This window comes from Marmota marmota, unplaced genomic scaffold (genome assembly GCF_001458135.2).
Source record: "Marmota marmota marmota unplaced genomic scaffold, marMar, whole genome shotgun sequence".
Taxonomy (NCBI): Eukaryota; Metazoa; Chordata; class Mammalia; order Rodentia; family Sciuridae; genus Marmota; species Marmota marmota.
Window position 1 is genome coordinate 8,271,910 of NW_025999925.1, and position 14,256 is coordinate 8,286,165.

General features: G+C 36.5%; 1 protein-coding gene across 3 annotated transcripts in view; it reads left to right on the plus strand.

Moving 5' to 3' along the window:
* The window catches only part of Msh3 (mutS homolog 3), a 183,564-nt gene that overhangs the window by 75,033 nt on the left and 94,275 nt on the right, over nucleotides 1-14,256 (plus strand). For all 3 annotated transcript variants that reach the window (XR_007346415.1, XM_015497854.2, XM_048800207.1), the window contains exons 10-11: nucleotides 1,962-2,046; nucleotides 3,423-3,532. Coding sequence is in view for 2 of the 3 variants with exons in the window: in XM_015497854.2 (XP_015353340.1) it covers nucleotides 1,962-2,046; nucleotides 3,423-3,532 (195 nt within the window). In the remaining variant the exon portion in view is untranslated. The remainder of the gene's footprint in view (nucleotides 1-1,961; nucleotides 2,047-3,422; nucleotides 3,533-14,256) is intronic.

The window sequence follows — 14,256 nt, forward strand, 5'->3', positions numbered from 1 at the left end:
GTTTATAAATTACTCAGTCTAAGGTGTTTTGTTAATAGCAGCCCCAAATGACTTAGGATACCAAATAAGCATCCTTCTTAAGGTCTGTGTTGGATTAGGGCATTCACATGTTAACTCCTTATCCCCAGGCCATAGTTAGTTGAATTAACTATGGATAAAGGGTTCATATCTGCATACAAGAGTATCTGGTTAGATACCAATTCGGAGTCTAGGCTGTCAGCCCTTCCAGTTTAGATCTTTAGCTAGAGATTTGTGTGAACATCTTTCAGCTTCCCTAATTTCACTGCCTAATTGTTTTTGCCTGTAAATTATATTTTATTTTATTTCAGTCAATTTTGAGGGTTTACTGCTCAAAGGGAAGGAAAAAAACAAACCAAAACTGGCTTCCCCATAGGAAAGTGGCAGACATTTGCTGGGCATCTATAGTCTGCTAGGTGATTGTACAAGATGAGTAAGACATAAATTAATAACTCTTGCCTCCAAGGAACTTAGATTTATTAAGGAGGTTAGAAATACAACATAAATTGCTGAAATTCGAAACAAATTAAATTGACTCCTGTAAGAGGGAGAGAAAAGCCACACATACCTGCCATCTATCAGTTTTGGAGTTGCTGCCCTTTGAAAATCATTAATAGGTTATCATCCTTTGCAAAGTAGATCAAACCTGTTGCAGACAAATTACACTGCCAAAGAACAGTGTTCAGTAACTAGGCAACGTTCCTAACGTGAAGTAAGTTGTTTCTCTTTTCCAGGGCTTTGGGCCTTGGTTGGGGGAGTCATCTAGAAGAAAAGGGATCTCTCTATGAATACTGTTTCTTTGAGTTTTGATTTTTGGTTATATAGATTCCTAGATGAGGACTCAATTCCATAACTGGCTACGGAAACTGGATTCTTACTTTAGTCTCATTTTCAGCCGTGAGAAATGCTGTTAGGTTTGACAGTGTAACACTAATGCTTTCCTTACTTAGTTAAATGAACTGCCATTATTTTTCTACTCCTTAAAAATAAGCCATCAAGTCTGTTAAGTGCTATTGGCAGAAATGTCTGATTGACCGATAAAGGAAATTGAATTGCTGTAATACATTGATTAAGACTTCTTAACATGAATTGGAATTGTACATACATTTATTATGTTGCATTTCCATTCTCAAGCCTATTTGAAATTTATTGAATTTTAAATTTAGTTTTGGGTAGTTATGGGGACATAAGGAGCACCGAGAGTTCTTTAAGCTTAAGGAAATAACTTTTGCTATACTTTCTGTTTTATATTTATAAACATTGGCAACCTTAATGGGTATTGTTAATCATAGAGTAAATAACATTTGTTGTACCTATCAGATATTGAGTACAGGCTTTTAAAGTGTTTATCAAGATGAGGTCAGCACAACAGACACTAGGATGGCAATTTGTAAATCAATGGATGTGTAACTGATGTGATTCTGCAATCTGTGTATGGGGTGAAGGTGGGAGTTCATAACCCACTTGAATCAAAGTGTCGAATATGATATGTCAAGAAATTTGTAATGTTTTGAACAACCCACAATAAAAAATTAAAAAAAAAAAAAAAAAAGATGAGGTCATGCTAAAGAATAAAGAAACAATTTTAGTATCTTGACATATTTTTCTAGCTAATTGCATAGCTTTTCTTAAAGATACCACCACATGTTTTGCTAGTGATAAAAGACTAAATTTAGTTCTATTCCTGGGGAAATGTAAAACAAAAACAAAATATTGTTACCATTGCTTTCCCTTCATGTCCTTGCTTTTGATGTTAGATCAGCTGTCCTCTTGGAGCAGACACTGTCCCAGTAAAACTTCATTTTGCTCCTTTTGGTTTGATTTTCTATCAAAATGCTAATTTTTATCATAGTGTTACTGTATTGTTTTTGGTTCCTAAATTAGTTTTTAAAGTTTCGTTATGCACTTTATATGTTGGCTCATTTTATTTCATTCTCTCACAGGAATTTCAAACAGCTGTCAAGGGAAATGGAATTTATGACAATTAATGGAACAACATTAAGGAATCTGGAAATCCTACAGAACCAGGTCAGGTACACACAAAGGCTAGTTGACTCAAAATGGTTTTGAAAAAAACATTTAGAGTAAGGTAGCAGTCTGTTTTTAGGAGTGCAGATGGAAATGAGCAATAGTGTCTTCAACTGCCTGCTCTGCTTGTCATCTGATAGTTGATTTCTGTATCCTCATTCTATATAAATGTTTCTTTGGGAAGGTATCAGCTTTGAAAATTAATATGAAGTAGATTTTGGTGGCATCTGGTTGAATATATTTTTTCCTACATGCCTTTAACTCTTTGTTGAGTTGTTTGCACTGTTCAGTATTATCAGCATATAGAACAAGTCATTGTGATATTCAGCTTGACTATAGGATGCATCATATCTCACGTCACAAACTTTCATCATTGTTTATTTGGCCTTTGTTGGTCAATTAGGAAGATAATGGAGACTTTAAAATTATTATTTTCACTTATTAAATTATCACTGGGAAAGGTGAGACATTATATTGTAAAATTAGTGTTATAACAAAGTGATAAAAACCAATTCCAAACAAAGTACCAATTTCAAATTATTTGGTTGAGTATTAGAAAATATGAATCATCTTAATCATGGTTTTAAAAACTCTCCAGAAATATATATTACTGTTGCAATAAGTAAATACTGATTTTTATTCTCTTGATATTTGGGTCTGCACAGTATTAACTAGTTTCTTCCTTTTTGCAGTCTGTCCTAGTGTACTCCAGCCAGACTTGTTTTTACTCATTAATAATTTTATCATTGTTACTGAGTTATCTAGGGTCTGCACATCAGTCCTTGCAGGTCTCATTAGCTCTGCATAATGCCCATGATAGGAAACAAATAGCAGGGAATGGAAGGACATTCCTTGGCTGTAGAAGTGCTCCTGTCCCAGGCCTGCAGGCACAGCTCCAGCATTCCAAGCTTTCTTTTTTCCTGCCATATCTTCCCTATTCAAGTCCAGTCAGTTCTGAAATCCAATTCCTGAGGCAGGAGTCACCTACAATCCCAATACCTTTTAGGATCCTTTCTATTGTCAGGACTTGAGTCATTGTAGAAGCAGAAGGTGCTTGCTTTGCCACTTAACTTTGGCCTCCCTTTCCACAGAGCCTTCTGATTAACTTATTTTTAGTTAACCAAAAACTACCCAGATTTTTCTCTTTTCTGTGATAAATATCAGTACTTATCTTGTGTGAATGTGTGTATATATCTATGTGTATATGTTTTCATTCATCAAACATCAAATGAACATTTCTTATGGCCACACATTATGCCAGACATGTATAGATTTAAAATTGGAATAAATGGAATAATTAAGGTACATGGACAACTAATGATTTGGCACAAGTATAATTGTCTAGTTAAAAAAAATTGTTTTCTGATCTTTCTTAGACTGATATGAAGACCAAAGGAAGTTTACTTTGGGTTTTAGACCATACGAAAACTTCATTTGGGAGACGGAATTTAAAGAAGTGGGTGACCCAGCCACTTCTTAAATTAAGGTAAAAGGAATTGTTTTCTGTGTGTTTAATCTGATATTATAAAATTGTGAAATTAAATGTGTTAGCCTCCTTAAAAATCCAGGGTTACCATAACTTAGAGAACACAATTTTAAATTGGGGAAAAATTTCTTTTACAACTGGCAATAGATTATCTAATAGTATGAAGATTTTTTTCCTGTATCCTCAAGAATGAACCTGCTTGCAGATTGAAAATGGGTATGTTGTCAAGGGACAGTGAGTTATCTAGTTAGTTTGGGTTATCACTGGCAAAAGGAGCAGGGGGAGTAGGGCTAGAGGGACTATCTGTGCCTTTTATGGAGGGCTTTGAAGGTGATGGTGAGGAGTTGGTAGCCAGAGCCAGTTAATTCAGTGATTGTGAGCATAGGGGTGACATGGTCAGTGCTTGGCTTATAGGAGGGAACTAAATGACGATGCAGTGATTAAGTTAGCAATTGGTAGAGAGGTGCTGAGGACCTGAGTTAAAGCAGTGATGGCTTTTCTGCTGAAATCCAAAGCAGGTGAAACTTTTAGGAAAGTAAGAATTAGTAGACCAGGACTCCTTCAGGGAACGTACTTGAGTCAGCTGCCTGAAACACAGTGGTTTTCACGTATGTCTGCACATTGGAATTGTGGGAAGCTTTGGATGCCTGTGTCCAACTTCAAAGATTGTGATTTAACTGGTCTCCATTGTGGCCAGGCAGTTGGAATTTATAAAAGTTCCCCATATGACTCATAAACAGATAAATGTAGGAACTCTAGCCTATGACAGTGCTGACACTTGAAAAGAGTCCAGTTTATGCTTACTGAATATATGTTCTTGAGTTCTTTATTATGTATTTAATATTCAGAATCACTCTCTGAGGTAGGTCCTTAAAATGAGGAAACAGATCCAGAGCACTTATTATCTTATTCAGTATTTCACAGGTGGTAGAGGGAAAGCCCAAATCAAATTCCAGCACTGACCTTATAGGCTGAGGGACACTAGCCATTGCCCCACGTGGCTGTACCAAAGCATGGTGTGCTGGTGAGCAGTGTGGCTGTGTAACAGCCCTGTTGGCTGAGTCAACCCCACTAGGCCCCAGTGTTCTCACCCTTGAAATGGTAAAATTCCTCCTTACTGGATTGCTGTAAGGGATAAAATGAGACAATAATATTGACAACTGTTTTTGAGCTCTTTATCTCATACCAGGCACTCTGCTGGGGGCTTTATGTGTCTTTTAAACCTCACAACAGCCTCACTAAGTAGATGCTATTATTAGCTCCATTTTACTTGGGGATTAGTAAGATAGGGTCACTATCTTCAATAAGGGAGAACAGATGTTGTTGGTAATAAGCTGTAAGACACATTGATGATGAAGATTACCAAATCACTTCAGTCACTTTGATTTCCTTTCATGAAGACCTTAAGACATCAGAAATTTACAAGGTAAAGAAGAAACCCTAAAAATGGAAGTATCTCCTTTAGTTTAATTTTCTGATGAGATGAAATGACAATTTTGAGATGAATTCAAGTAGACCATGTTTGTCTGCTCTTTGGGGGCTGAATCCTGTATTCCCTGGGATCCTATTTTCTGAGAAAGGCTGAGAGAAAATATGCCAATAAACACTGATGCTTTCAAGTGTGAAGTTTATGCTGGCCTAATGCTTATATTTGCCAAAAACTTTTTTTCCCTAGATCTTGGTTGTAAAACTTTTATCCTCCCAATCCATTAAAATCAACTTTAAGGTCTTGAGGGTATAGCTTGGTGGTAGAGCACTTGTCTAGCATGTGCAGGACCCTGTTTTCACTACCCAGCATTGCAAAAACAAAACAAAAATACACATAAAAAAAAATTCCAGTTAAATCCTCATGGCTCTTGCAACCTATTTCAAACAGATGCCTAGAAAAAAACCATCAAGTCTTTAGTCAGTGGCTCAGCTATAGTTTTATTACTGTTCTCTCTCTCTCTCTCTCTTTAACACCAATCTAAGTGCAGAGCTGATCCACATCAGTGCTTCCTCCAGGCAAGCATTTTGCCTTTGACACTGACAACAGCCAAATGTTAGTTTAAGGTCTGGTTTTCTTCTGGAGTGAGATCATGGAACAAATAATGGGTGACAAGGGAATTGAGCAAGATAAGGCAGATCTCCCAAAGTTCTGCAAGATCCCATTGTTTGTCAGTCATCTGTGAATTCTCTTAAGTCCTTTAAGATTGTTTATTTTTAGCCTCTTCTACCTCTCAGGGCTACAACATAGTTCATAAATCTGGGACCAAGTGTTCAAGTTTCAGAAGATTTTCCACTCCCACCATCTTTTTATTCTATCAAATGGCTTCTTTGGTACAGAATTTTACTAGTGACTTTTAGAAAGTATAAATGTTTTTTGCTTTATTGACTATTAGACCTACTGAGTTTACTGAAATTATTGAGACTAGATTTTGTGTTACTGATATTGTATTGGCATTTACAAATAGCCTTTTGTTTTTCTTATGTGTTATGGCTGGTAGTTTTTATCTATTCTGATAATTTTAGGCAAGAAGAGGCTCCAGTGTGGTTTATTGACTTATTATAATAAATGTCACATTGGCTAGCTATTAGTCTGTCCTAAGTCCTTTTAAAATTAAATCAATTATATTGAACTCATTTTTTAACTGGGTTTTTCTGCTTGTTTGAGTTGTGATGGCCTTGTCAGTCTTCTTTTAAATAATAATTATTATTATTATTTATTTTTTTATAGTTGTCGTTGGACAACATGCCTTCATTTTATTTTATGTTGTGAGGATCGAATCCAGTGCCTCACAACGTGCCAGGCAAGCGCCCTGCCACGAGCCCCAGCCCCAGCCTTGTCATTCCTTTCTATATATTTGCTGTATGTACTTTACTGGTTTTATCAAAAGCCCAAAATACAAATTATGCCTGTAAATATTGATGTGCAATGAGTCTGTACCCCAGACTCATCTGTGATGTATGGGATGGGTCTTTTAAATAATATTTTAGGTAAAATAATTATTTCCAAAACAGATTGGATTATCTTAGAATGATCAAAGTTCTGGCCGTGTGATAGAGCACTTCCTCTTATGTACAGAGCCTTGGGTATGATCTCCACTACTGGAAAAAAAAAACAAATCAAAAAAGTATTCAGGATTCAGTAGCATAATGCTACATTAAAAATATTAATTAAAAAAATGGTATCTCCTTTGCTACCTGCTCCTCCCAAGTTGACCTTTTCCAGAGTTCTCTCTTGGGGCCTCTTCTCACTTCTCACTATGTAGGGCCTTGTCTGTGGCTATGACTTCTGAAACTCATGTGCTGATGACTTTGTCACCCTTTTCTCCAGCACTCCAGACCCACATATCTGTTAGGACATTGGTATCACAGGAAATGTTCAAGTTGACTGTGCAAAACAGATTGCTAACAGAATTTCCCTCAATAAGATAGTTATTTTTTTTCTTTCTTTTACTTTTATCTTTTCCTCCCCCCGCCCCAACTCACTGTCATGCTGGGGATAGAACCCAGAGCCTTGTGCATGCTAAACAAGCACTTTACCGCTGAGCTATATCGCCAGTCCTGAGATATTGATTTCTTAGAAATGTAGCTGTGTGTTTGCATGTACACATATGTATGTTCACGTGCCACACACATGCATGCACACTCACACACAAACCAGTAGACTATTAATCATAAATCAGAATCTGAGAAATCAGCTCCTTCCCTTACAGCTGATGAATTATTTGAACAACAATGAAAGTACTGAATTCCTGTTAAGAAGTAATATTAAATTATTTTGCCTTTTTGTAAATTCACTGTTTTATGAAAGGCAGTTCAAATAAAGCCTTTAGTGTTTATTGAGGAAATTAAGCATTTCCATGCCTCTTGTCTTGCCCTTCTCCATTTTTACTCTGTACTCCTCATTCATTTTAAAAATAATTCTTATGGGTGCATGATAATTATATGTGATATCGGACCCCATTTATGACGTGCTCATATTTGCATAATGTAATTTTATCAATTTTATTCCTCAACCCCCCCTTCCCTCCCATCTTCCCTCCCTCTGACTCTTTTTCAGTATCCTATTGATCTGTCTTTTTTTCCCTTTTTTCTCCTTAGCTTCCACACATGAGAGAAAAAATGATCCTTAACTGTCTGAGTCTGGCTTTAATAATTAATATATATATATATATATATATATATATAAATATATGTTTATGTTCCTCCTTGCTAATTACAGTTCTTACAACATGCTGAGATATAACTTATTTCAGGAACTTTGCACATTTGATTCTCTTTTTTAAAGTAGATACTTCTACCCATTTTTTTTTTTCTTTCCTAGTTTGCTGGCTGCTTCCTCAGCATCTCCTCTGCTCTCTGTTTATCCTCTGTGTGTCCTCTGAATGTTGGAATTTCCAGACCTGAAACTGAGGAGCTTGGTGACTCTCTTAAGACCCTCAGCTCCTTTGTGAAGTCTGCTTTTCCTTCCTCCCTCTGTGGAAAAATGAACTCCTTTAGATTTTTGTCCTCCTTTTTACCCTCTGCCCACAACATGCACACAAACTACATTGGGAACTGAGTCTCAAAGTGCTTTGAATACAGTCAGTAATCAATAATCATGAATAAATGAGTCTATTTGAAAATCTTAGTAGTCCAAAGACCTTATTTTCTCTGTAAGAGAAGACATTTCTATAAGAAAATTGATTTTAAAGAATTCTTAGAAGAGGCAGTTTTCCTTTATATGATTCTTTTAGTGTTATAAAATTAGTTGATAAAAACTACTTGTTCCTATTTACTGAAATAATTGCTTAGCCAAGTATGAAACATTGTACTTAACACTGCAAGAAATGTGTGGCAGCATCTTGTGTTCTTTCCACATCTGTAGTGGCATTATGGTAGAAGTTACTCAGACCAAGTCATATAACTGAGGAAGGGAGCAGACTGGGTGATAGGAAGGTGCTTTGTTCTGCCTTTAGATGTAGCTGGTTTTAAGTATTATATAAAAGGTTCAATTCACAACTCTAAACACATTTGGGTTGAAATTTACTTAGAAACATTTGGGGGCACTGTGATTTTTCTTTTCCTCGGTTTGTTGATACCTCTTCTTAATCTCTGCCTTTATGGTCATATGGTGTTCTCCCTGTGTGCGTGATTCTTTACATGGCATTCTGTTAATAAGGACACAGTCAGATTAGGGGCCACCTCATTCCAATATGACCTCACCTTAACTCATTACATCTGCTATAACTCTATTTTCAAATAAGGTTCTGGGGTTGGCATTTCAACTTACCTTTTTTGGACGTACACAATTAAACCTACAACAAATAGGTTTATCACTTCAAATCTTGTCACCTTTTGGCACAGGTAGATTAAATGTACCCATGTCTTGAATGGAAAGAAGTGTTTTGTCATTTAAATATTTTGCACATTTATTCAATTTCTAAAGTGAGTTTGCAAAAACCATTGAATTTTGTAAATTAGGAACATTCTATAATTTTGTGCCTATGGCACAGTTATCTGAGAAATCATCTTTTCATCTCATCTCATCTTTGTTAAACATCCTTGACTATAGTTTTTCAGGTAAACACATTTATGTAAAATGTTACATTGATTTTAGGAGAAAGGAGTGAGGTTCATAACTAAGATTTCAAGAAAGAAAAATAGCCAAGATAGATTGGGAGAAGAGCTGAGGTGAAAGAGGCAAGATGTTTCATTCTGTGAGCACATCTCTTTTTTGGAGAAGCTCAGAAGGATCAAGGGAGTGGAAAGAAAATGGCAGGGTGGGAAATTAATCTATCACTGTGCTGCATTTTTAAGTCAATATTCAACTATCTTTAGAGCTATCTATTTTTTCTGTTTTATAAATGAGGAAACTGAGACTTAGGTTAATTGTCCAAGATTACCCAGCCAGGCACTTAGAGGCCTATTTGAAAGCCTAGTTTTAAAGCTAAAGAAACTTCAGCTTGAGTTCTGATTTCCTCATTTGTATACTTTAGTTTCTTCACCTGTAAAATGGAATTTATGACATCTACTTCATCCAGTTGTGAAAAGCAGATGAGACAATATATATAAAGGATTATTATTGTTCCTAGTATCAATTTTATATAGTCAAGAAAATATGTGTAGTCTTTATAATACTAAAAAATTGGAAGCAGCATATTTATTAATGGAGGAATGGAAAGTAAATTATCTGGTCATATTGTAATATCATATAACAGTTAAACAAAAAGACCTAAATCTATACATATCAACATGAATGAACCTAAAACAATTATATAGTACATTAATATTATCACTTATTTAAATTTTGTAATACATTGTAATATTCTATTTTGATTAGGGTTTCAGACAGAAATGATAAAAATATAAAAACAAGAAGTAGAAAGTATGTTAACTGGCATCAGGGATGCAGGTGGGGTGATGCACACTCATGCATCACTTAATGCTGCTGTGTGTTCTGAGAAGTGTGTGGTTAGGCAGATTTGTCATTGTGCTGGCATCATAGAGCCTGTTTACATGGACCTGGATGGTGCTGCCTGACTACACACATGGGCCATGTGGCTGTCCATTTGGTATAGCTCTGTTACTTCCAGAGCTGTGATGAACAAAACAACATGAGATGAAGTCAAGCACAGGAGAAAGTGTTGCTATCAAGAGACAGGGTGTGCACGAGATGTATGAAGAGGCCATGTACTGATTTATAGTAAACTTTTTTTTTTTAATAAGTAGATGGAATACACTCTAAAATAATGATTAGGGTATAATACATACATAAACCAGTAACATAACTGTTTTCATTATCAAGTATTATATACTGTTCATAGTTGTATGTGCTCTATCTTTTTACCCCTCACAGTGTACTAGGTTTGTTGATACCAGCTTCACCACAAACACATAAGTAATGTGCTACACTATGACATTAGGGCAGCTATGGTGTCAATAGGAATTTTTCAGCTACATTGTAATCTTATGGAACCAATATCATATATGCAGTCCACCATTGATTAAAACATTGTAATGTGGTACATGACTATATGTTGTTTTACTTTTAAGAAATAATTTTATGTAAAATACATATATATGCATTTTGGGGGGAGTACTGGGGATTGGACCTAGGGACACTTGACCACTGAGCAACATTACCAGCCCTTTTTCATATTTAATTTAGAGACAGGGTCTTGCTAAATTGTTTTAGGGCCTTGCTAAGTTGCTGAAGATGACTTTGAACTCATGATTCTCCTGCCTCAGCCTCCGAGCCTCTGGGATTACAGGCATGTGCCAACACACGTAGCATAACTTTATTTTATTTACATATTTTTTATGTGGTGCTGAGGATCAAACCCAGTGCCTGGCACATGCTAGACAAGCGCTCTACCACTGAGCCACAATACCAACCCCTATGCACAATTTTTTTTTTTAAGTGACACTGCTGCTGCACTTTTACTACCATCATAAGTAGGTCCCTTTGTTTATCTATGTGGAAAGCCTATATTGGACCTGAGGACATTTGATCTCTACCACATTTTGATCTAGAGGATGGGGATACAGTCACAGGATGACCCAGCTACAGGGTTCCTGTGACAGCAGGAAAGAGGCTCAAGTAGTTCTCTTGGATATGTCTAGGCCAATTCTCTTCCTGAATCTGGTACTTGTCTGTGTTTTCTTCTGCCTATTACTATAGTCCAGAATGTAAGAAGAATTTGTAAATACTGCTGGCAGAGTAGATAGAGTCTCTGTGTGGGTCCCTTCTCAGAGTGATGTGACAATTAGTGTCTTTGTAGGGTTAGTCATGGATCACAGCCTTTCTTTTTTGTATTTAATGCTGTGAACTTGACTAAGTCTTGGGAATTTAGAGAGATCAACTTAATGTTCTGATTAACTAAGTATACAATATATTTGTTAACACTACATTGGTTAGGGAGGCTAACTTCTAACAAAAAGACCCCAGTAGAGTGAAAATTAATTTTTTTTCTTTGCATAAACATAAACTATCCAGGACCTTTCCAGATTGGGAGTGGGGTAGAACTCTCATCACACAGGTATTTAGGAACCTCAGGAGCTCTGCTGTCATAAATATGGCTTCCAAGGTCATCCTGGGCACTGCCATCCAGCCAATAGAAGGAGAAGGAATGGAGGGTATATGTTTTTGTTTTTGTATGATCCAGGTCTTGCAGTGACATATATCTCTTCTGCTCACATCCTCACTGGCTACAATCCATTCTGATGGTCACACTTCACTGCAAAAGAGGCTGACGAATGTCATCAGCTTGTTTGTCAAGGAGGAAGAAGAAATGTTTAGTGAACACCTAGCAGTCTGTTGACAAATGGCTTTTCCCCCCTTTGTTGTTGTTTCAACTCAATAGTACATTTTTTTTTTTTAGAATTAAAAAAAGCTTATTTAAATTTTTAAAACTTCACAAAAGTTTGAAAGGTTTAAAGATGTGAAAAATTACATAATGCAATGTTTGCCTCTCATACCTGCCCCACATCTGCCTGGGCCCCCTGGGCTGTTATTTTGTTGTATGTCCCTCCAGAGGTTTTTTGTTTTGAAAAGAGAACAAGTAAATAGGCATATATATTCTTTTCCTCCCTGTGACATCGCTGGGGCCATAATATCCACAGTGCCCTTATCTGAGCTTTCTCTTAATAATACAAGATAATTATTTTGAATTTATATTATTCAATCTCAGTGACAAGATGGAGTTGTATTCTCAGGAATTTTTTTATCCACTTTGGAAAAGTATAATCTACAGGGAGGAGAAGGAGGTACAAGTAGTGAAAGCTTTTATGTCTAAAAGAAAACACCTGTTACACACTGTATAGCTCAATACTACAATTAGAGGAAATGAAGAGTGCTTTTATACTTCAAATTATATTTTTAGAAAACTGCTTAAGAGAATTAAGCATGCTAAGTTAATTCCTGACACTTAAATCACATACATAATTAAAATTAAGGGACTAGAAGATTGTTTGTATTAGGAATTAGCGCCTTGACTACTTTTTTGGTGTGATTTCTAAAGCACTAAGTACATTTACTGGTAGCTAATTCTTTTGAATAATTAAATGGCTCCTATTTTGGTAATCCCATATGTTTGGAGTATTAATGGTTGTATTTCTAATTCATTACCCTGACCTAAATGATGAGGCAATAGAACGTTACATATTTCCTTCCACTTAACATTTAATTTATATCAGCAAAACTAAATGCCACTTTTAACTCCCTGGAACTACTTGAAATTAACGACTCTGAGAGGCTCTATTTATTCTTTGTGGTTTCCTATGTTCCATGAGTCTGCTAACACAGTGTTCCCCATGCTGACTGTGGTTTACTCAGCCTGATGGGATGCATTCTTGCTCATAAATGGGAAGGGAGCATGACAGTGGCACATAACTGAGAACTGTGATTGACTGGAGCTGATCCCATCCATGCCTTTGTCCTTTGCTCTGTAACTGAATGAGTGTGGAAAGGGGAATAGCTTCTACCAAGGGGAAAAAAATGAATCTTAGGGCTATAACCCAAATGCCTTCCCTGTCAACACAGATATATTAGCTAGCATTTATTGAGACACAGGTACTAGGAACTTTGAGCTGCCCTCTGCTTTTTTCTATAGTACTGGAATTCTCAGTGAGATCTAGAACAGCTCAAATGCTTACAAGAAATGGCAAATTTCATTGGGGCTAAGGAGGAGGAATACAGGAGAGATGGAGAAGGAGATAAATTATTTTCTTGGCTCTCCTGCTTTATCTTTCTCCACCTTTATGCCTTTATTAGGGATTTTCAGAATATTCTTCCCCTCAGAATGCTTCCTATGGGAGAACTTCATTTCCTCTCAACTCAGTAACATAAAAACCTCCCTAATGAGAAGTAACTAAATATGTTGGAAGTATAAAGAGTTTCCTTTTAGGACATAGCTGAGCTTGTATATAAAAATTAATGGAGGAACTCAGGGAGCAGACTAGGAAAGGAGTGGAAATGGTGAATTGGCTGTCACTGCTGCTCTCTTGGCCTTTGCAGACCTTGAAAATCAGGATTGGTTTTGTTTTGTTTTGTTTTGTTTTTTTTAGGATTGGGTTTTAATTACTTTGTGGGAGACAGAATACAAGGACTTGGGTCTGTTTAAGTTAGGGAAACTTAGTACCTCACATTACCATAAAGCACTATAATCTCCAGAGAGAGCTGACAGAGGTTTATATTTTGGCTGGTCTCGTCACGTCACAGGGAATCGTTTTCAAGAATTCTTAACCCTAGGTCCTCTCTCACAGGTTTACAGTTCCAGGTTACAGAGTGTGTAGTCTGGCAGTTTCCAAGCTGTGAAATTTACTTAATGCAGTTTTGATTGTGCCTCAGACAAATATCTAGTTACCAAGTTAAAAGAAATACAAAAGAGCATTAAAAAAAATGAGAATAGAAAAAAAGTTAGCTGGGCCTGATACCATATACCTCTAATCCCAGCAATGTGGGAGGCTGAGGCAGGAGGATTGAAAGTTTGAGGACAGCCTTAGCAATTTAGTAAGACACTGTCTTGAAAAAAGAAAAATTAAAAAAAAGGACTAGGGAAGTAGGTTCAGTGGGAAGGCACCCCTAGGTTTAATCCCCAGTTTCGAAAAGAAAAGAAAAGGCGGGGGTGGGAGGGTGGCTGGGGTTGTGGCTCAACGGTAGAGCCCTTGCCTTAAACATGTGAGACCCTCAGCACCACATAAAAATAAATAAACAAAATAAAGATGTTGTGTCCATGTATAACTAAAAAAATATTTTA